Genomic DNA, 24,875 nt, shown 5'->3' on the forward strand with positions numbered 1-24,875 from the left:
GGGGAAACTCTGCGTCTTTCGTTTGAGAAAGTGAGGTAAATGAAACCAGAGAAAAAGAGGTAACTCTAGCCCGTTTCATTAAAAAAAAATTAAGCTCTCGGTCAGTTACTGTATCAATATGTTCCATGAACCAAACCTGGTCGGTTGCAGTATTTCACAATGAACCGCGAGGTTTTCTCTGTCCCCGCCTCCTTTCAGCCACATTTCCTCATCGTAAAGTCCGCTGCGGCGAGTTTTTGCGTAAATAAAGTCCACTTTTGTCACAAACTTGGCTTGTCCTTTTGACAATTTGATGAAGGTGCCGCATTATTGTGCAGGGAATTAAATATTCGTCATGACATTAACAGACTGCGCCGATATGCTGGCATTTCCGGACAGTTATATATATTTTTTCTTATAACCGTTTGAATAATGTTTTTATACTTCATTTTAAGTCAAGTGCGCTTTTCCCTCGCATGATTGCTCCTAAATTTAATTAATAAATGAGCTACCATTCAACAGGTTTCACCTGATTACAAAGGACTATATTTAAATGTTGCATTGACCCGAGCAGCAACGTTCTTCAATGCCGCCTTCCTAGTCTATGGGGAGCCGCTGCGATGTAGCACGTTTTTTCTAAAGACATGTTCAAATTCGCCATATGATCGCATTAAGATTTTCAGTTGAGAGGGTTAAAAAACAAAACAGAACGCGGAACCAGAGGGCAGAGCCGCGCACTGCGCTTCTCCGTTGCCATGGTGACTCGACAAATCGTGGCTCCATTGATGTGGACTTTTTAGTGTAGTGGCAACGCCAGGTGAAACAACACTGCGTTAATATAACTATTCAAATCAGCTGTCCTGGAACCGAAAACGCAGTGTTTCCTATCTCAGGGCATGTTAACTCGCTGTTCAGGGTCAGTCTGTTCTGTTTATTGAACATGCTTTGTGAAATGGACCCCAGAAGTAAATTTTATGTGAACCAAACCTGTGAACCTATGTGAACTCACTCTTGAAGTCCCGCCACAACTTTTCAATTTGGTTGAGTTCTGGACTTTGGCTGGCCCATTGCTACAGCTACACCTTGATTTTTTTCTTTTTCAGTCTATTGTTAGATTGGCTGTGGCTTGACAATGTCCTGATGGATGACACAATTTGGGCAAAGAGAACTATGACAAAGACGAGACAAAATATCCGACAAAACAAACTACTGCCCAATGTGGGGCTCGAACCCACGACCCTGAGATTAGCAGTAAAATTGAACGTGACTACCAGCATTGACAACATAATAAAATGTTTAACCATTGAAGTACATATTAACGACAAAATATCCCACAAAACAAACTACCGCCTAATGTGAGGCTCGAATCCACGACCCAGATTAAGAGTCTAATGCTGTACTGACTGAGCTAAGTGGGCTTCTGCTGGCTCAGTACTGTTTTTAAATATGTAGACAAAGCTCTAAGAAGCAGTAAAATTGAACATGTGACTACCACCATTGACAACATAATAGAATGTTTACCATTAAAGTACATATTAAAAATGCAAGAAAATATAAAGGTCTAAATAAGGCATGGATGACGAAGGGGATAGAGAATGCATGTAAAAAGAAAAACATTTTGTACAAAAGATTTATTAAATTGGAAACTATGACATAGACAAGACAAAATATCTCACAAAACAAACTACTGCCCAATGTAGGTCTCTAATTTACAACCCTGAGATTAAGCTTCTAATGCTCTACCGACTGAGCTAACTGGGCGTCTGTTGGTACAGTACTGTTTTTAAATATGTAGACAAAGCAATGACTAAAACTAGACAAAATATCCCACAAAACAAACTACCGCCCAATGTGACTACCACCATTGACAACATAATAGAATGTTTAACCATTGAAGAACATATTAAAAATGCAAGAAAATATAAAGTTCTAAATAAGGAATGGATTACGAAGGGGATAGAGAATGCATGTAAAACCAAACTATTGCCCAATGTGGGGCTCAAACCCACGACCCTGAGATTAAGAGTCTAATGCTCTATTGACTGAGCTAACCGGGCTTCTAATGGTCCAGTACTGTTTTTAAATATGTAGACAAAGCTCTAAGAAAAAGTAAAATTGAACATTTGTCTACCACCATTGACAACATAATGGAATGTTTAACCATTGAAGTACGTATTTAAAATGCAAGAAAATATAAAGGTCTAAATAAGGCATGGATGACGAAGGGGATAGAGAATGCATGTAAAAAGAAAAACATTTTAATCAAAAGATTTAATAAATTAAGAACTATGACAAAGACTAGACAAAATATCCCATAAATCAAACAACCTTTGAATGTGGGGCTCGTACCCACAACCCTGCTTTTCAGAGTCTAATACTCTATTGACTGAGCTAACCAGGCTTCTACTGGTTCAGTACTGTTTTAAAATATGTAGACAAAGCTTTAAGAAAAAGTAAAATTTAACATTTGACTACCACCATTGACAACATAAAGGAATGTTTAACCACTGAAGTACATATTAAAAATGCAAGAAAATATAAAGGTCTAAATAAGGCATGGATGATGAAGGGGATGGAGAATGCATGTAAAAAGAAAAACATTTCATACAAAAAAGATTTATTAAATTGAGAATTATGACAAAGATTAGACAAAATATCCCACACAACAAACAACCTCCGAATGTGGGGTCCGAATACATGACCCTGAGATTAAGAGTCTAATGCTCTACTGACTGAGCTAACCGAAATTCTACTGGTCCAGTACTGTTTTTAAATATGTAGACAAAACTCTAAGAAGCAGTAAAATTGAACATTTGACTACCACCTTTGACAACAAAATGGAATGTTTAACCATTGAAGTACGTATTTAAAATGCAAGAAAATATAAAGGTCTAAATAAGGTATGGATGACAAAGGGGATAGAGAATGCATGTAAAAACAAACTAATGCCCAATGTGGGGCTCGAACCCACGACCCTAAGAAAAAGTGTCTAATGCTCTACCGACTGAGCTAACTGGACTTCTCCTGGTTCAGTACTGTTTTTAAATATGTAGACAAAGCTCTAAGAAAAAGTAAAATTGAACATTTGACTACCACCATTGACAACATAATAGAATGTTTAACCATTGAAGTACATATTTAAAATGAAAGAAAATATAAAGGTCTAAATAACACACACATTCACACTGTGGTGGCGGTAAACTACTTAAGTAGCCACAGCTGCCCTGGGGCAGGCTGACGGAAGCGTGGCTGCCAGTGTGCGCCTACAGCCCCTCCGACCACCACCAAACATTCGCACCTTCCATACACCAGTGTGAGTAGCACATCTGGTTGTTCTGCTCACTTGGGTTATGTGTCTTCAGAAGTTATTTTTGTTTTTTTCCCTTGGCAAAATCCACAAAAAAAATACAGATTTGTAAAAAAAAAAAGAAAAAAAAGTGAAAACAAGAATTGTGACTGACACACCTGCAAAGATAGAGTTGGAGAAGACTCACAAAGAAAGAGATGATACAACAGCTGAACAGGAAAAGAACAATAATGAAAGAAGAAAAGACCTCTGAAACATGCAAATCAAAGTTTTGTATTGAATTTGTTTTCCTTTTCGATAGCATTATCATTTTTTTAGATTGAAATTAACTTTTTTTACTTCAGTTGTCAATGACACATTTTACCCCACTGAATTCTGACGGCACAACTTGCCCTGCACTTGGGGCAAGTTGCGCCACAAAATCACATTTTTTTTCTAAAGCTATATTTCTCAAACAGTTTATTGAAGATCCAAGTGATTGCTCCCAGGGACGCACAACATCCTAAACTATATGAACATATTTTAGTTAGAGGGTTTCCTGTAATCCCCTTGCATAAAAGACAATTTAAGTAAAAATGGTCACTCCTTTCTCCACTCTCCCCTACCACTCCGGCCCTGCATATAGACAGTAGGCAACACAATATATTATGAGCACAACTATAAATACAGAACCAAAGGAGAACTGCATAACCTTAATAAAAAATAAAATAAAAAAAACGTGTCTGAGTGAAATGCAATACTGAATGATGCCTATCAGCTCGCCATAAAATCAGAAAAAGGCTCTCATCAGGTTTTGTGAGACATGCAGTAGATGATGCAATTTTTAGCTTTTTACTCCACAATAATGTAATGTCAGCGTATGAGCAGTAGATGGTAGTGTATGTCTAGTAATATATAGGCAACAGACTGCGCCTCTCGTGTGTTATACATTTATTTTGCATTTACACACGTACACTGGAAATTTGTAAAGCACCATCTAGGAACACTTTTGATACATGTTATGCAATATGAAACTTATTTAGTACTATTAGGAAGTGCTTTCGTGGAGATGTATGGTTTCAATTTAAAAGCGCTACAAATTAATAATCACATGACGAGGTGCATTTGGAACCTTAATACTGCTTGCCACGGAGTGGGTTTTTAAGGCAACCCTTTAGTGGCGGTGGGGGTGTTGATGAATAGGCAACCTATGTACGACCATAATAAAAGCCTGCACAGCGGAGAAGTCGTTGCTCTGCTAATCCCTTGCGTCTAGTTGGTGGAAATCCCCACGTGGTCGTCCATAAAAAAAAAAAGAGGGAGAAAAAAAAGTTTGGAATTACGAAGACGTTGTTGTCGTGATTGCACAGGGGGGAAAGGGCTCAGTCAAGGAGCATCTCGCAGGACAAAACCGAACTGGTTATCTACAGCAACGCACTGGGACGCGGTACGAGCGCACAAACCGGACCATATTCTCCTTTAGGACTGCTACTCAAGAAGATGAATTGATGATGAATGAGAAAGCCGACTATACACAACTGGCTATGTAGAGAGCTTTTTCTTTCATTCTGCTTTCTGTCTAACGTTTATTTTGTCAGCGAGCAAATTAACTTAAGACAACACGCTGAATGCTTGATGAGGGGAGTTCATAACCTCGCAAGTTAGGCAGCACTTGTGGAGGTTTGGAACTTTTTGTGATCTCTCGGAAGTTTTTGTTGTAGTCATTATTACTATTATTTCATTTTTAAATTACTGTTTTGCGACGGTTTTGTCGAATTGTTTTTCTTTTCCGTGGACTGGACTTTATTGTTTCCACTTTTGAAAATGACTTCAGCCACTGTGGTGTTGGTAATTGCGTGCGCTTTCTCGGCGCGCTGCAGCTCAGTGCCAGAGACTCCGAGCTCGCCCGTGGAGTCGTGCGCGTCGTGCGGCTTCAAGGCACCGGATCAGTCGGAACGCGTTAACGTAGACTTCTTGGAGGCGGTCAAGAGACACATACTGAACAGGTTGCAGATGAGGGAGCGACCCAACATCACGCATCCCATCCCAAAGGCTGCGATGGTGACCGCGCTGAGGAGGCTGCACGCCGGCAAAGTGCGAGAAGACGGTCGAGTGGAGATCCCCACTTTCGACGGACAGACATCCTTCAACAACGATGTTCAAACGGAGACCTCGGAGATTATTAGCTTCGCAGAAACTGGTAGGCTTCTCATTAATTACTGACCACGAGACCTGGATGAACTTTATCCACCTTCTGGCAGTAATTGACAGCGCATGATGAGTGATTAAGTAAATAACATTTTGTTTTTCAATGAAAAACGTATTGAGAATATACACAAATTAATATTATGATATAATTTAAATACATTTAAGATATCACTTTATAAACCTAGCTGTATATGGTTGGTGCTAAAACACGAGTTTGTTTTCTTTCTATCTATCTATCTATCTATCTATCTATCTATCTATCTATCTATCTATCTATCTATCTATCTATCTATCTATCTATCTATCTATCTATCTATCTATCTATCTATCTATCTATCTATCTATCTATCTATCTATCTATCCATCCATCCATCCATCCATCCATCCATCCATCCATCCATCCATCTATCTATCTATCTCTCAGATTTAAATTCATTATATTGTTATACTTAAATAGTTGTCTATATGTTGTTTTTAAAATCATCCAAAGAGACGTACCTTTATACCGCTACCTTTCCACATACAGGCACACAGGTGCTCCACAATTTTCTGCACTGCACTTGACAAAAATCATATTATTGTCACATTGTCTATAATAAATACAAAATGTTATTTTAACAAGTCCGAAACTTACACTTAGGTATACTAAATCTACAATGACATAAATCATTTTCTTATTTGCCCAGCCGTTACAATTTGCCTGAATGGGCTGCTGCATGTCTGAGCACCCTCAAGACAAGGGAATAAAAGCCAGGCAATTATTATTAGAGCATGTGTTCCCGCTGAACTCTATGTGTCAACGATAAGGGAAGAAAAATTCGAAAACAAAAGAAATTGCCCAGAATAATGCATGTGACATTTGAGTCGCTGTAAACGGATGGGGTGAGTGTGGGTGGAGGTGTGTAGCTGTGGTGATGCTGGAGGGAGAGGGCGGGGGCGATATTGTGTGTGTGCCCATAATGCAGTGTTGTAAAGCATGTTTTTGTCATTCTAAATGTCCACCGGGCTCCTTTGCTACTTCTTCAGTTTTTTTTCTGTTTAGCTCTATTCTTCCTCACACCTTTGAGCTTTTGTGCGGTATTGTACGACCAAGCTGGCTTGGGTCCTTGCTCCCCAGTCCCCGTTTGCCTCCTGGCCAGCTGGCTCAAGACCCACAGATCACATACTGCCAGCTGGGGCAGGGCTCAGAGGCAAGGTCTCGAGAAAGCCAGGCTAACTTGCATGAGGGAGACTCAACTGTTGTTGTTCTTTCAAGTTTGAGACGCGGCAGGTTGAGAAGTGAAGTATGGCGATCCACAAAAGTGATGCTTATGATTTTGTGGTGTTTCATTGGGTACTGGTGGTTACTTTCTCTTCTACTTCTCCTCTGGTTCAAATGAGGTCTGGTCAAGGTAAGGCAGGGGGGTGCAAACTTTTTCATTTGAGGGCTGCTACAGAAAAATGTAAGGATGCTAGGCCCGGTTTGAACTTCTGTGAGTTTACAGTTGAAATCAATCATATTTTTGCAGTTGTTTTTGAAAAACTGCTACATTACAGCTTTCTGTTATAGGTGATAAAGCAAATAGTTGAGCATTTGAAAGGTTTTGGGGCGGCTTCAGCCCTGTATCCGACTAGACTAGATCCACTATCCCATCTCCATATTCAGAACCAACAAGAGTAAACTGTAGTAAGCTAACCATTTTAAAAACAGTCACTTGAGTAACACGGCCCACCGGGCATCTGTCTAGTATGACAGATGGCCAGTCCAGCCCTGCTTGAGGATTATTGTAGTCGTTCCAGAATTGGAAAACATTTGGGATTCAAAATTCTTGAAAAATAAACCTTAACTTTTCTGATTTTCTGCTACACATTCATCAATAATAGGTAATAAACGATCAAAGGCTTGATGAGCTCAGCTTAAAGATCAATGGTACAATTTTTATTACGACACTGTTTTTTTACTCCCAAAAACTGATTAAACATTTTCTATTTTAAATATTGCCATGGTCCCAAAAACATGTTTATACGGTTTTTATGTTTCTTTATTTTAATACTACTACTAATACTACTACTGCTTTGATGCAGCCTCTGACCTGAAGAGGTTGAATAAAGCAATGGTAGTTATTACAGAAACAGCCAGCAGGTGACAGGAGAGTATAAGAGATCAACCAGGTTGCAACAAGCTCTTTTGGCCAGTGTTTTCAACCGGTTTGTGAATAATGATGAAACTTAGCTATATTCTAATGCTAATTGCTGCAAAACAGAAAACGATAGAATTATACTTTTTTTCCTGATTAAAGAAGAGACTCAAATCTTTCTTTTGGTAGGTTCCATGTTTTTATAGCAATAGAACACAATATTCTGTTGGCCTTGCAAAATCAATCAAAATCCAGTAAAACAGCCGGGAGCGAAGGGGGTTGCTTCAGTAAAAATAGCTGGGAGTGAATGAGTTAATGTAATGCAGCCCAGTTACTCTAGAGTTGCAGGTAACAGGGTTGCAAATCCGGACAAATGTTAGCTTTCTCTCAGGAGTAGGTGTTTAGTTAGCTGTCACTACTGACCAAAAGGACAAAATTCATTATGCAAATAACTAAAGGCTTACTCTAATCATTTGCATAACAGGGTTGCATGAGGTCGAGTAAGATATTCAATCAAGGCTAACTATGTTATAAGAATATTAAAAATATAAAAAAATGTTTTTATATTTATTAAAAATATCCCATTCTTTTGGAAAATTCATGACATCAAGTCAATCATTCTCTGATTTATTTTTCTTCTACCATGCTAAAAAGGTTATGCTAACAGGGTTGTGGGACACATGTTCCATAAATACTAATTATTATTTGAAATATTGGGTTGCTAAAAAAAAATTCCCACAGTTACAAGAGAAAATAATGAAATTAATAATACCAAAAAAGAAAGAAATTTAAATTATATTTTAACTGTTTTATTTGAGATGCAATCCGGTCATTGTAGAGGATGGCATATTAATAGGTACTCCAGATATTATGGTATATTTTCAAAACTTATTTTCTCTTAGTTTTATTTTTTAGATTTGATCTCAGGAAACTAAATGTTTTTGTATTTTTTGTGTGTGGATTATTTAAAGTTTGATAGGTGGGACGTAAAATGCCCTCCAATTCTGGAATGACCCTTAAAGTAGCACTAAGTAACTTTTCAACCTTAATAAAATATTTTCATAACTCTTCTGAAGAACAATCGACTTAAAACTAGTTGAATGGTACCGTTGCCATGGCCTGACGGTGTCTGTATCATTTTTACTGGCACTAAGCAACTTTGAAGAGGATGGAGGAACACTGTCACACACCAAAAAAATAAATGTGCTGATTGCTTTATGGCATACATTACTTCCCCTTTTAGGCATAACATTACCGTTTTTGTAAATTTGGCGCCGCCATAATCAACGTAAACTGAAAGTTCCTTAGTGTTGCTTTAATGTTAAAAAAACGGAATCAAAGAGAAGAAAGTGGAAGAAACAATTTTTTAACTATCTTTATTAATTTGATGAGAAATTATGTTATTAGTTCATTTGTATGTTTGCATATCTAGAAAAGTCCTACAGTATACAAAACAATGTATTAGTATAAGTGGTACCTATTTTTTCATTCTCCTTCCTTCTCACTCTACCCACTATTAACCTTAAAAAAAAAACTTGGTTTGTGGTCTGTGTCAATTGGCAATTTCTACATTTGCCACGGGCTGCCGAAAAATGGCAAATGGCCCCCAAGCCGTAGTTTGGACACCTCTGAGGTAACATATCTGTCAATTTTCTGTGGCAGGTGACGGAGACAAGGCCAGGTTTGTGGTTGTAGATAGGGTAATTAATAGACAGGTTTATTTAGAAGCTATCTGGCTTCTGTTAATCGTTGTCCATATAAGTGAACATGGTGAGAGGATGCTTCATTATGAGAGGTGTATACCACAACACTGAGGTATCAGGTGTACAGGTTGACTTCAGAACAACACTCTTTCATGTGGGTGGTGTCACTCATGTCGCTTTTGGTCCTGCTCCAGATATTTTCCACTATCTTCCACAAGTATATGTTTCAGCCTTGACCTTTCACTGTATACCTTATGATCGTATACATAATTCATGAACTTCAATAAAATGCATCTCCAGTTTACTAGCAGACTAAAACCAGTGCACTAGGACAGTGGTTCTCAAATGGGGGTACATGAAAGCACTCCAGGGGGTACGTAAGATTTTAAAATATTTTTCAAAATTATATGTATATATTTCAGAATGATATAAGTTCATAAAATTAATTTTATATTCAGTAGGCTATTCAATTTCAGTATCCTAAAAAACATAAAAACAAAACAGCATCTCCCACATCCCAGAATAGTTTGACCCAACTTGTCATAGAATCACCTGTCAATCACTTGAAAACCTTATTTCAAATTTAGTTTATTATTTCTTTTTGAGAACAGAGCTTTACTATGATCCCAAAAGATAACACTTTATGTTGATATTAATCTGTATGTGCACAAATATTTATACATAATACAATTGTTTATTCATTTATCTCTTTTTATTTATTTATTTCCAAATAGTTCAAAAGACCACATGAATACAAATAGACTTCCAAAGTTTAACAAATCAGATGGCACAATTAATGATGGCATTATTTAATTAATTTTTTCTTCAATTAGAAATGCATTGAGCTGGTTATATTTCACAGTGGGTACGTTACTGAAAAAAGGTTGAGAACCGCTACACTAGGAGATTCTATGTCAGGCCAAAAGTTTTGCATTTCAAGCCTGGCCCACCACCCTCATCATCTCTCTCACTGCCTCACCCTACACTGAATGCTGAGGAATCATGCCTGAACAATGGCAGCAATATGCACACACGCCCTGCTCATGTTTAGAACTACCGCGCCAGTGGCCACACCCTCGTGCCGTCTTGTCTTGCGGCCTTGAGTAATGAGTTGTTGCTTCTCTGCCTGCTTCCATGGCCGCTTGCCTCACCTGCACCACAGAGGCTTGTGGCGCAGGTAAGGACAAGCTGAAGTGGCCCATTATCCACACAAGCCCACCCAGGTGTCCTAACTGCTGAGTTTCACCAGCAACCTCACTCTGCTGGGTCAGGCCAGACGTGTCGGGGCCAGTTCAAAACGCTTTTGAAATAATGGATGAAAAGAAAAATCCTCAAAGGGACCATTAGTGGCAAAAAGGTAATTTGCTTTGTAGGTTTGCTGCATGCTTTTACATTGAAATAACCTATACAATAGAATATATGGGTAGTCAGTCCGCAGAGAGGGATTATCTGGACCAAAGTACGTTTTTTCATGTCAGTAAAAATTACATTTGTTTGCTTTTATGATGATCTCGGAGTTAAAATCTGCATTTTTTAAACCCTAGAAAGCCTGAATCATGAAATATAAGAGAGAAAATTCTGATTATTTGTAAATAGAGTATTTATTGGTCCTTTTGAACAAATATATATATATATATATATTTTATATATTTTTTAAATCAACTTCTACATATGACTTTTAATATGTGCCATATTTGATACATCCGGTCACAATGCTTTAAATTTGTACATTTATAACTGTCAAAAATATAATAATAAACAAACATTAAACATATTAGTATTTCTAAAAATCAGAAAGAACATTTCCCAGTCAAGGAGGTTAGAAATTCACTGTCACTTTTTTTTTTCTTCACTGACCTATGGCATTGCTTTAGTTTTTTTTGTGAACGATTACTAGGTCCAAAATAAATTATCACCAAACTGGTTGGACCAAAGTTATTTTGGTGAACTAAAACTAAGAAAATAAAAAAAGCTGAAATTGGAAAAAAAATGTTGTGGATGGAATAAGCTAAAAAGGATCCATCCATTATCGGAACCGCTTACGCTATAAAAAACAAACAAACAAACAAATAAACAAACAAAAACTTAAAACTAAACAAAACTGAAACTACATTTTACGTTTACAAAATCTAACTATAATAATAGCAATTAATTTACTACATGATCCTTTGGTGTTGATTTTAATTGTGCTTTTAAATGTATTTGTTTTGGTATTAGCTGAAGGACACAGAATAGTCTGAGAGTTGCGGTCCTTTTAACCCTATAAAGCCTGAACCATGATATATATGAGAGAAAATGTGGATTCTTTGTAAATAGAGTATTTATTGTTCAATCAACTTCCACATATGACTTTTGATTTTGTGCCATATTTCACAATGCTTTAAATTGGTACATTTATAACTGTCAAAAATACAATAATAAACAGACATCAAACATATTAGTATTTCTAAAAATCAGAAAGAACATATCCCAGTATTAATAAATATATGTGTCTCTCATTTCTGAATTGGGGCTGTCTTGCAAGATCGCTGGAAAAGCCATCAGCTCGGTGATACTGCCCTCTAATGGATCATCTGTGCAATGCATGTGTCAGATCATATACGTCAGGGTTTTAATGGGGAAAAAATATACTCATGAAATAGAGGGCTCAATATGTCTTGTATTTAATATGATACGTTTGGCGCTATAGGGCTAAGTGTTTTGTTTTTTTGTTTTTTAGCATAGTGTCATTCATAGTCCTGTGTTTAACTGCATGCTCATTTCTGAGTTTCATTATCCAGTAGAGCAGTTCTGTATGTGATTCCACAATCTAGACAGAAAATAATGAAGCACATTTTGTTCAGGACAGATCACACAATATATTGTCAACCTGAAATGGAGCACTTTCTATTCCTGATCATTTCTTCGAAACATCAACTGTATCTCTGACTGTTAATCATACTGTCAGTCAGTGTATTCTTGTTTCTTTGAAAGCTCCCCCAGTTTGAAGGCGTTCTAAAACTTGGCATTGTCGTGGCAAGTACCATGCATGATGCTGAGGGGAGGTTAGTTACATGGTAGCTCAGAGGGGCTTTTAAAATATATTTTTTTATAGCCGTCACAAATGAAAGCTGTAGTTAAACAGAGTGTTTTATGCTCACTGTGCACTTGATAGCCAGCAGTATTGGGAGGCCTGCTATTTGATTTATTGCTTAGCATGTCGGTGTTTGTATGCATGGATGGATAGAAATGTGTGCATGTACAGTGCCTGAGCTTGAGCTGGTCTGAACAAGTCCGTGTGTGAATGTAAAGCTGCGGTTTACAGGAGGCCAAGGCGTGAAGCGCCTTTCACAGAGGGCCATCTTTGGTGGCTACATGTTGACACTGACAAACACTAATCAGTCTGCAAACAAATAATTTAGCCACTTTTAGGGCACTGCTCTGCTTGAAATCTTGTGCCAAGTTTCCTGAAATAGAAACCTTTCAAGATGCCTTTGGGTAAATTGGAAGACATAATTGAGCTCTCATTGGCAGTATTTTTTTTCCTCTCCACTAAGCCCACCGTCACCTTTAGACTCCTGGAATCTCTTCTTTGTACCCTTTTGGAAAGTGGCTTGTGTCATGTAAATGGCTTTTATTCCCCCCCATCATGCATTTTGCTAGAAAGCCACGTGTTTTAATGCTGGGCTGCTGCGCGGCTGTCTCCCAATGCCTTACAGCGGGCTTTGTGCTGTCACTCCTAAGGTACGTGCACTGGAAGGAGGAGGGAATGGGTGGGGTTCAGTGGGGTGCTAACAGTGAACTCAATGAACCCCCCAGGGGTCTTGGCTGTGTCCACCATCCTAACACCTTTTCACTTACATCCTCGTTCTTTTATGTTGCCTTCCTCAGTTCGGATCCTTTCCATCTCTTGCTCTTTGACCCTGTCACTTAGGGGAGACCGGGACTAGTTGTATAATTTTAAAAAAAACTTTTATCTATTTCTTGGAATCAATACATCATATATAAACAAAATGTATACCAGATCAAAGACCAAAGTCTTAGGTATATTTTTTGTAAACATGTCATTTTCATACTATGTGTCAGTGCAGAATTATAAGCCAATAAATAGAGGGAGTGAACATGTAACACGTTGCACCACTAATGGGCAAGTTGTCACACTATATGGGGTAAGATGTCATACTGGATTTTGCAACTAATAAAAGAAGGACAAAATTATTCATTTCCTCCTGTTATTTAATTTTTTACAGCTAGAGAAATTTTTGTCATTGATATTGAAAATTTACTATAGTCATTGAGCAAACTTTAACATACAATGTTATGAAATAAATTAAAGTTCTTAGGAACAGTTGGAATGTAGGTCATAGCTCTCAGCATCAAATGCCCGTTTTGCTTCCCTTAAACCGGAAATTTGAGATTAAATTGAATTTCAAAAAATAAAGCATTTCGGTTATTGGATGGAAGGTTCATCATGAAACTTAAACCAGTCCTGACATGTGGGCAAATTGTAGTTCCAACAACAAGAAAATCTATTTTTAAACAATGAAACAAAACCTCACTTTTTAGACTCATCACCTGAAGAAAAGTTCTGGCATATGTAAACCAAGTTTCCACAGGTGCATTTTTCATTAGCCCATTCTTTGCATATGTGACAACAAACCCAAAAATTACTGAGACAAGTTGCCCCAAACTACCATGTTGGCTAGTGCTGGCTCTAGTTTAAAGTTATCTTAAAACAGAGCAATGACTGAGGCATGACAAGATGCTAGAATTTGTCTATGCGCCTGTTTCAAAATATATGAAGTTGAAAAATTGTACTTTGGGTTGAGCAAAATAGATAACTGACACTGATCTCCGCTCACAATGTGCTATTCTCTTCTCAGACAGTACACAACCCCTGACCATTTATACTTATAAAACTAGTATTCCACTTTTTCGTTGAGCCCTCTGGTGGAGAAGAAAATTGCTATGTGACAACTGTGATACAACTAGCCCTGGTCTCCCGACATTACCCATCTGAGCAGGATTCTGACGAAAAGTGAACATACACACTAGGGCTGTGTACGAATCGGTGGTGACTCCAATTGAGATGTGAATCGGCTGTTAAAAATGAATGCTGAATCTAAATTTTTGTATTTGAGTGAAAATGAAACCTAGCATTTTGTCATCTGTAGGCAGCTACTTGTGTCACAGAAATGTTTGAGCGGCAACGCATGTGATGGAATACGTATGTGGGGAGGGAGTGCAAAGCATCATGTGACACGCTCTTTGAGACTCGACACACTTGTGTTTGTGTATGGTAATGATTAGTTGGCTATTGATCATTAAATTGTTAAGCAATCAGTCAATAAAGCCCATCTAGGCCGTGTATCAACGCCCTTGTCATAATTTTGCTGTTGGCCTCTGATTACCTCCTAGAACGGAGTTTGCAAATTTGGACGCTGGACCAGCGACAAACTGGCCAAGGTTAGCTTAGTGCTAGCTAGCTTGAAGTACGACAGACATAACATGGTATGACGAAGGATCCTGGAGGTTAAAATAAGTTATTTTAACCCTTTCATGCTCAAAATATGAAAACCTACATCAGGATGTTTTTCTCAACTGCTTTTATGATTCTTTAGCCATGAAAATGCGTTTTTTATTCTAACATACATTTTTCAAGGAGTTAGTGACATCTCTACTAGGGTGGATAAAATGCATTTGAGCAACTGATGAAATATGTTTGTAAGAAAAGAATAAACAAATAATTAAAAAAAATATAAACACTATAGAACATTTCTGTTAGATTTTTGACATTGTGTGTGTTTTAAACATATTCTTAACATATTTCCAAACTACATATATTGCAAAAACATTTACCCCCCAAAAATTAACTTTTGATGAAGTACAGATAGTCATTTTCTTTTTTCTGGCAACCATTCATCATCACTGCCGCTGTCAGCATCCCCAGTTGAGTCAGATGGTATATGGTCAACTATCCTGTAGGTTTTGGTAGCATGTTCTGCACCTGAAAACTAAGGACTAAGGAATTACTCTCTTATGAGGACTAAAATCAAAAATCAAAATTGCTATAATAAAAATTAATTAAAGCCAAAAATAATTACTGCAGATGAAGTATTTTGAAAAGCAACAAAGTTACAGCAACACAAAGAATACACAATACAGCTAATGATGTCCAAAGTCCAATTTAGTGAGCTCATGATCAATCACCATTTCCTCAAATTACAAAATCAATACTTGGATATTTAAAAAATTATATTACTTCTTAATTTAATTTACCATCATGATCAAATTGGATTTTTTCCCCCCGACTACAGTACAATTAATTAGACCCATCAAACTATGTATACACACCTGTAGGAAATCTTTCCTTGATAAGTCACAGTCCACATAGAAAAGTATGCACTTGGACTACAGTATGAGGAAAGGTAAACCATGGTGGCCCGCAAAATGAAAAGGAAGAAATGCAATTTCCCAGAGGACGAAAAAGAGGTGCTTATCGGCGAGGTGGAAGCAAGGAATGGTATGGTCCTGTTTTGTGGCTTTGGCAGCAGCACAACAAACTATAGAAAATGCAGCAAGTGGCAGAAGGTCACTGCTGTGGTAACTGCAATGGCTTCGGAGAAATAAAAGTGTTCTGTCTTGAAAGTAGAGGCCCAAAAAAAAAGAAGAAGAATCGACTGCCACTTGTTGGGGGCAGGAGCACCCCCGGGCTTGACACGGGGATACCGCCAGAGCGTCGGGTGGACCTCTCTGTTGCTGGACTCAGTTCAGCACATAGATCTAAGAGCACTGCTCCAGGGAATCTAAATCGGCTTGATAGCCAGTCATCAGCATGGGCCAGGAAATCTTCGCTGTCCCTGAATGCCCCCCTCCTATATCTTAAACTCTTGCATCTACAACATCTTGGAGCATGTCACCAAATTTATATACTTAATATACAGCAATTAGACCCATTTATGCCCGATCCACCACACCAGCATCTACTGAAACTCAAAAAGAATTGGCTTCTCCCACTGGTCGCTGAATCAGTGGAGATTGGCATTTGTGGATCTCACTCTGCTTCATCTATCCTTCCTTTAGTCCTTTCTTTGGACTCTTGATGTCTCCATAATCCTATTGGAATTCAGATGTATCTGGGGTTGGTGAAAGATTCTGGATTTGTAACTCTGTGGGTGGAGGGTGATACCTGGTTGGTGGTGGATTTCACTTTCCTTCCTTTGATCCTTCCTCCGGTCTCCTGACAACTTTTCAACTCTGGTGGGATTCCGAAATATCCGGTTAATTGTTTCAGGTTCCAGGTGAATTAAAGAGCACACACACACACACACACACACACACACACACACACACACACACACACACACACACACACACACACACACACACACACACACACACACACACACACACGCACGCACATACCCACGCACACACACACAGAGTTTGTGCGAGATGGTCCTTACACATCTTTCAGTTTTGTGTGTAGCCAACATTAATAAGTGAGGTTCCTGGTCCTTAAGCTTGATTAAAAAATTGTGACCAGGGCTCAAGACTGTGACTGAACTGGTCTTATTTGTGACCAGTTCTTCAAGTGGGCTAGCTGTTATTTAGCCTGTATGTCTGCATTAATAAATGACCTGTGGGAACTGACGTCTCGTTCTCATTGGTTGCTACCAAGTTTGCCTCCCATTCCTGGTTACATTTACTGCAATATGTGCATGGATGATCACACAACGTACTAACCCATCAGCACCACATGGCTCAGGTGATAGAGTGGATTTGATTATTTTCACTTGTGACCATGATGCAGTGTCCTTAAAAGCAAAATACTGAACCCCCAGTCTCTCCTGATACTGTGCCATCAGTTGGTAAATGAGAAGGAGAGTTTTGAGTAAGGTTGAAAAACACTTTGAGCATAAGCCTATTTACCATTTTACATAGCTTTTTACATTTTGATTTAAAATTATTAATTGATAGTAGTATAAAAATGATGAGTATATTTTACTTAATTTTACAAGCAATTTAGTTGTGCAATGTAATAAAATGTGATGTCAACTTTACTCATTTCATGTAATCATTTCATATCTTTGAATTAAGATTTAGAGTCTTTACCCAAAATATGATTTAATTGTACTTGTTTTGTGTTGTACATAATAAAAGAAGCTCCTGTGGGTGTTAATATACTATTTTAAATACCCATTTAAATAAAGGAAGTTTGATTGCCTTTTTTCAAATTAACATTATTCCAAATGTCTACACAGTAGGGATGTAACGATAATGTCAAAATTGTGATTTCGCAATATTCAAACTGCCACAATATCATTGTAGTCATGTCACGCTTTTAAAAGCAGCACATCTGTTAAAAAAGTCAGGTTGATTTCCATTTGTGCAGTTCTAGCACCCTCTGGTGGCTAGTTTTTGAGTGCAGGTAAATTTTCACACGGTATGTTTTACCCCTTCTATGTTTAAAATCCACGCTAATGGTCAAATGAAGGGGAATGTAATTAAGGAGAAGCAAAAGTGCCAAAATTAAATAAATGAATACATCATTAAATAATTGTGTCATGAAATAATTAAATAAATGTGTCATGAAATAATTAAATGTGTCATTTATTAATTAAATATGGAATTAAATAAAACAATAATTAAATGAATATGTCATTAATTAAATTACCTCCATACATAAATATATATATATAATTATTTCTGTATAATTTTTTTTCATGTTCCTGTGTTGCACCGTTTCATGAATTTATTTTATCTGTCAAAAGTCTGTCAAAGGTAGTAGTAGTAGTGGCTGATTCACTCAAATCTTGTCTAATCGACGGCTTCGGCCTGAAGAGGTTAGAAACATGGCGGCTAAAGTGATGGATGTTTTTGCTGAAATAGAGTGATCGAAGCTTGTTATTGTGCAAAACCAACGTAAAAATAAAAGCAATATTTCTACTATTTCGCTAAAGTACAGTTTTGACTTGTAGGTGTTTCCATTGAAGAGTGATTTGCTTCTGAGGCGTAGTTCTTGTAATCGACTCTCGCGAGATCTCGCAGTTCTTGTAGGCGGTTACGTCACACTAGTTGCTCCTCATGAACGTCACAAGAAAAAATAGAAAGCATTTATGGAGCCGCGGCAGCCTTGGCTCAATAAGACTTGTTGTCCCCTCAGGAAGCAATTCTGACACAAAAGCGAGTGGCCCTGTACTTCCACCTTCCTTTTCTTCCTTTTACCGGGCGGGGTCACATGACTACAGGAAATGCGAAAAAAGTGACTTCCATTTCAACACGTCTCAAATTGAATTGAATTGTGTTTACTAGCTACTCACTCTGCATCAATTCATTATTCTGACATGGATTTGCCTTGACTTGGTGAGCAGGGTGACCAATCAGGTGTTAGGACATGCGCACCAAACTTTGATGGGTGAGTTTGACAGCTAAAATAAATTCATGAAACACTGCAACACAGTGACCATGAAATAATTAATTACATAGAGAAATAATTATATATGATTATTTGTATGTATATATATATATATATATATATATATATATATATATATATATATATACAAATAATCATAGGTAATTTCATTAATTAATGACATGTTTAATAACACATTGATTTATTTAATACCATATTTAATTAATAAATGAAATATTTAATTAATTAATGACACATTGATTTATTATTTAATGGTGTATTAATTTATTTAATTTTGGCACTTTTGGTCCTCCATATGTAATATGCTTGTGAAGCGAGTCAATATGTGGAGGAACTCAATGTGTGCCTCAGTAAGTGCCTCAATATTAAGTGTTATTAGATATTGTAGGTTGTTTATATGCATTGCTGTTATGTACAAAAGCACAATATTGTGGCTGTGTGGGTTTTTTGTTGTTGTTTTTTTTGTTTTTTAGTAGTATGAGCTCTTTTTTTTTACAATATTGTGACCTTTTTTTATTTCGCCAACCTCACAATATTAATTATCGTATCGTGACTTTCATGTCGTGATAATATCATATCGGGATGTTTGGATATCATTATCATCATCATCCCTACTACACAGTGCAAAATATAATACAATTTGATAATATAAATCAGTATGAGATAACATATAGGTTGTAACCATGACTAACAAACCAAACACAAAAGAAAGCTCTTTGACAAAAACAACAAAATCAGAATCAAGAAGTTGTGCTTCTGATAGGTTTCAAATCTCCAATTCAGAACAATATGTTACATACAGCAATATGTCAACTTTCATGAGGTCCAAAACACCCCCCGGAGAGTGAAAATCTGCAAATAATAAAAATGCATTTTTGACCCTATAGTTTGAGTTTGCCATCCCATACTCATCATTCAAATCCAAAAACTTATGAATACATTTTTAAATACTTTGTCCTACAGTCCCAAAAACATATTTATACGTTTGTTGAAATGCTTTTTTTTAAATGTTTTTTTTTTTACATACAGCTTCTGACCTGAAGAGATCACTTAAAGCAATGGTAGTTATTATAAAAAACAGCCAGTAGGTGGTAGCAGAGTATAAGAGATCAGCCAGGGCAATGTTGCAACAAGCTCTTTTTGCCAGTGTTTTCAACAGGTTTGTGAATAATGATGAAACTTAGCTATATTCTAATGCTAATTGCTGCAAAACGGAAACAGATGCTTATATATATATAAGTAAATATACATTTTTTTCTGATGAAAGAAGAGACTAATCTTTCGTTTAGTAGGTTACATTTTTTATAGCAATAAAACAGAATATTCTGTGGACCTTGCAAAATCAGTCAAAATCCAGTAAAACAGCTGGGAGCGAAGGGGGTTGCTTCAGTGAAAATGGCTGGAGTGAATGAATTAAGGACATTCCAGATACACACACACACACACACACAAAAGGAGACTTGCAAGTATATAGATTACACTGTGTAAAGTAGACAGTAGTAGTAAAAAAATAATGATACATAAAAGTATTTATATCCTGCTTATATGTTTACAGATACATAAAAGTATTTATATCCTGCTTATACGTATACTGTATGTTTTGTTTTGCTCTCTCTCTCTCTCTCTCTCTCTCTCTCTCTCTCTCTCTCTCTCTCTCTCTCTCTCTCTCTCTCTCTCTCTCTCTCTCTCTAAAATAAAGTAAAGTAAAAATTATGACTTGACAAAAAAGTGATGATGATTTTCTTTTTACTGTGTCCCCGCAGATGAGTACACCTCCTCAAAGTCCAGTCTTCACTTCCTCATCTCCAATGAAGGCAACCAGAACCTGTACGTGTCACAAGCCAACTTGTGGCTCTTCTTTCGGGTGCTGCCGGCTGGTCCTGAGAAAGGCCTCCGAAGGAAGGTGACAGTCAAGATCCACTACCAGGAAGTTGGAGCCGTGAGCAATGTGGAAGGACTGCCAGGAGGAGGAGGTGGTGGGGTCACAGGGCGCTGGGCCCTGGTGGAGAAGCGTGTTGAGCTGAAACGCAGCGGTTGGCATACTTTCCCCCTCTTAGAGGCAGTGCGGGCAGTATTTGGCAAGGGCAACCGTCGGCAGGACCTGGAGGTCCACTGTGAGGGATGTGAGACAGCTGGAGTGGCTCCAGTGCTGGTGGACCCGGGTGACCCGTCCCACCGGCCGTTCCTGGTGCTGCGCGCGAGACAAGTGGACGGAAAGCACCGCATTCGTAAGCGGGGGCTGGAGTGTGACGGCACGAGCGGGGGCCTATGCTGCCGGCAGCAGTTTTACATCGACTTCCGTCTGATTGGCTGGAACGACTGGATCATCGCACCTGCGGGCTATTATGGCAACTACTGCGAGGGCAGCTGCCCGGCTTACATGGCTGGCGTGCCGGGATCGGCTTCATCCTTCCACACAGCAGTGGTAAACCAGTACCGCATGAGAGGAATTAGCCCGGGTTCGGTCAACTCCTGCTGCATCCCTACCAAACTGAGTACTATGTCTATGCTCTACTTTGACGATGAGTACACCATCGTCAAGAGAGATGTGCCCAACATGATCGTGGAGGAGTGTGGCTGCGCTTGAGTCCGCTTTTGTCCTTAATTCTCTTTGAACTCTCAGCAAGGCCTTTTGTACAAACAGAACATTTTGTACAGGATACATATACAGTATTGCTACTGTATGTGCCGGCCAAACACACTGTAGTATAATCTAGTATCAAAATGTGCAGAAGTTTGCTTGCACACGTTCATATGAGTGTATGTATTTATCAGACTGAGTGATATATGCTTGCTGTCTGAGTTTGAACTAGACAGCATTGGGAGGAGAAGGGAATGAAGATCACCAAATGGTACTTTTGGTCTACTTTGCTATTTTGAATAAAATGAAAGAAGACAAGAAGCGTTTAAGGAAAGTGACAAGATCAGCCAATGACATTATTGGCTTTGTCTGCAGACTCCCCGACCTGCTCTTCAGGCCCCTTAGTATGGAGGACCAAAAGTGCCAAAAATAAAAATAAAGAAATGACTAAATAAATGAATATACACAGATATAGAAAAATATAATCCAAAAATTAAATACAAAAAATAAATATAAATTGAAATAAAAACATGTACACATCCCTCAATAAATAAATAAATACGGAAAAAAAAAATGAGATTCAAAAAATGAAAATAAAAGTAAAAATAAATACAAAATAATGATATGAATAGAATTAAATATCAATGAAAAAATAAAAATGCTCTGCTCTCACATTTATTTATTTCATGCTGCAGACGCTCTGTCAGGTCGAAATGTTATTCAACCAGCCCAACCCAAGACACGCTTAGGACTGTCCCCTCATTTAAATAACATTTTGACCTGACAGAGCGTTTGCAGCATGAAATAAATAAATGTGAGAGCAGAGCTTTTTTATTTATTGATTGATGTTTAATAATATTTACATATTTATTTTTGTATTTATTTCGACATTTAATTTTATATATATATTAATTTTTTTAATCTCGTGTTTTATTTTATTTTTTATTTTTACTTTTATTTATTTATTCAGGGATATATATATATATATATATATTTATTTTATTTCCATTTCCATACATTTTTTGTATTTAATTTTTGAATTATATTTTTTAAATCTGTTTTTATTTGCACTTTTATTCATTCCTTTTTTTGGGGGGGGGGGGGGCAGTTTTGGTCCTCCATACCTAAGTACTTTAAGCACATGGCAGACTTTTTATTTTTTTTAAAGCACTGACAATTCATCAGCTTACACAATTCAGAACACGAGCACTTCACTCGAACGCCGACAGACACAGTCTGACTGTCCTCTGGTGGAATTAGACCAGCAGCGCTTAATGCCTCACAGGATTATTCCCTCTGCACTGCAGCGGCAAAAGAAAGTCCTCCAGAGATCTGCTGTCATTATTTTCATTGTTAATTGCAGGCCTTGAACCTCAGCTTCCTGCCTATCAAGAGCGCTGCAGGCCCTGTAACCATGAGATGACCCGGACGAGACAGATCTCAGAAGTGCACTTGACTCGTGCACCGGGACAGAACTCGTTCCTTCTGCCCGTGAATGCTTTTTCCAAGCGGGAAGCTCGTTTTGCTGGGCTACCACAGTGCAATGCAGCACATGGAGAAACTGAAATGCACACCCTGATTAGCACTTGTATAAAGAATTGCCTTCCGAGGGGTACTGAGTGTCCTGTCATATCAATAAATAAGTGCCACATGAGCTATGCAATGTATAGTAAACTATACCCATACTACAAACATGCCCTGTTAGACTGAATGCTCTTTCTCTGAAAACTTCTCTGTATCTTTGTTTGCTTTCTCACTTTTTCCCCCTCTTCAGTCCTTTACAGTAAATTCTGAAGAGTAAATTTGACTCGAATTAGAGTGGGACCAAATAGACTCAATTTTAGAGTATTGTTTACACTTGGATGAGGGTAACAAAGAATTGAAAAAAATAAAAGTCACTCAAGGGTTGAGGAACAAAATCATGACCTTCAGCTTAGGAGACTGCCACAGTGCCACCTGAGCCACGCAGCTCCTGCTGTGTGTTTGGTGTCCTTTTAGATATAAGCAAACAGTAACGGGCATAGCCCAGGTGGTAGTGTGGCAGTCTTCCAAGCTGAAGGTCATGAGTTTGTTCCCTAACCATTGAATGACTTTTTGTTTTTTCAATTCTTTATTTTACTCTCTTCCAAGTGTAAATATTACTCTAAAACTCAATGTATTTGGTCCCACTCCAAATAGAGTCCAATTTACTCTACAGAATTGACTGTGTTGACTCTTAATCAATACTTGAAATGTAATCTTTCGCATCCTTTCTAAGGCGAATGATTGTTGTGATGTTTGCACTGAAAAGTTGCAGGATTAGTGAAACAAAAACTGCCATTGAAAAGTTATTTTTATAGCAAGTAAAGAAACTGAATTTTGTGTCAGAGGTATTTTACATAAAAAATAATATTAAAAAAAGGAACCAAAGAGGCCACAATATTAGCTATTGTACCAAGAGGGCATGGTCATTGAGTGTACAATACTGTTTTGATCATTTTGCAAAAGGCCTACTTGTATCAGGGTACAATAAATGATTCTCTTTGTCAATACGCAACACTTTTCCTCTTTAATTCTATTTTTTGTTTCAGTTTTCTATTTAATAAAACACTATTTTAGTTGCTGTTTAAGAATTATCTAGCCAAATAAATGAATAAATGTCTGTACAGTATATGTAAAATAAAATGTTTTCTTAAAATATTTTGTAACTGTAAAACTGTATTTCTGTGTCTTGTTTTTTGTCTGGTGTGGTGGTTAAGGAGCCCAAAATACCTTTCTGAGGGAATATGTGTTATGGGTTTATCCTATCTCCACGACTTGAAAGGTGTGGCTGAATAGTTGGGAACTACAAGAAAAACATGCTTCACACTTCAGCCTGAGTCTATACTGGTTGCAACGCATGACTTGCTGCCATCTGTCAGGACTGATTACCTCCCATTAGCTAGAGCAGTATTACAACTATGATTAAGGGTTTCAGTGTCAAGTATATTACCAGTCAACACGCAGATTCACATACCTGCCTGATTCCAATTTGTCTGCAGTGTGCACACAGTCGTGACATCTCAATAGTATGTACAATATTTCAGTGTGCCAAGTGCAGTCATGGATTTGCATGCAATGTTTCTGTTTCCCAGCATAGGTTTAATATTGCAAAAATGATTTAGGATCCGTCTGTGCCAACACCTAACAACAGCTAGATTGTGTTTAATGTTTTGGTTCCATCTAAACATAGCGTGTGTCCCAATCATACGATAAACGCTTAAAATATATCAGGATCTGCTGATGAGAGCAACGAGATTTGTTTGGCTGTAGGGCAAATAGCACATAAGGGAGGGATCAGTGTAACTAAATACCTGTACCTGGATAGATACATGACTCAATCAAAAGGAAGAAAACAAACCTAATGATATCGGTTAGATGTGGAAGAAGGTTGGCAGAATTCTGACTTTAAAGTGAGAATTCTGACTTTAATCTGACTTTAAAATCAGAATCCTCACTTTAATCTCAGAATTCTCACTTTAATCTCAGAATTCTCACTTTAATCTCAGAATTATCATTTTAAATTGAGAATAAAGTCAGAATTCTGACTTTAAAGTCTGACTTT

General features: G+C 37.6%; 1 protein-coding gene across 1 annotated transcript; it reads left to right on the forward strand.

Annotated features, from left to right (window-relative positions):
• The first annotated feature begins 4,590 nt into the window (after positions 1–4,590).
• inhbb (inhibin subunit beta B) lies at positions 4,591–23,916 on the forward strand. The gene is made up of 2 exons (XM_086092035.1): positions 4,591–5,465; positions 20,475–23,916. Exons 1-2 carry the CDS (start codon positions 5,090–5,092, stop codon positions 21,296–21,298), a joined length of 1,200 nt encoding a protein of 399 aa, XP_085948161.1. The 5' UTR covers positions 4,591–5,089; the 3' UTR covers positions 21,299–23,916.
• Positions 23,917–24,875: the final 959 nt, after the last annotated feature.

The sequence above is a fragment of the Leptonotus elevatus genome, chromosome 12 (assembly GCF_054856555.1).
Source record: "Leptonotus elevatus isolate MCC_2025b chromosome 12, RoL_Lele_1.0, whole genome shotgun sequence".
Classification (NCBI taxonomy): domain Eukaryota; kingdom Metazoa; phylum Chordata; class Actinopteri; order Syngnathiformes; family Syngnathidae; genus Leptonotus; species Leptonotus elevatus.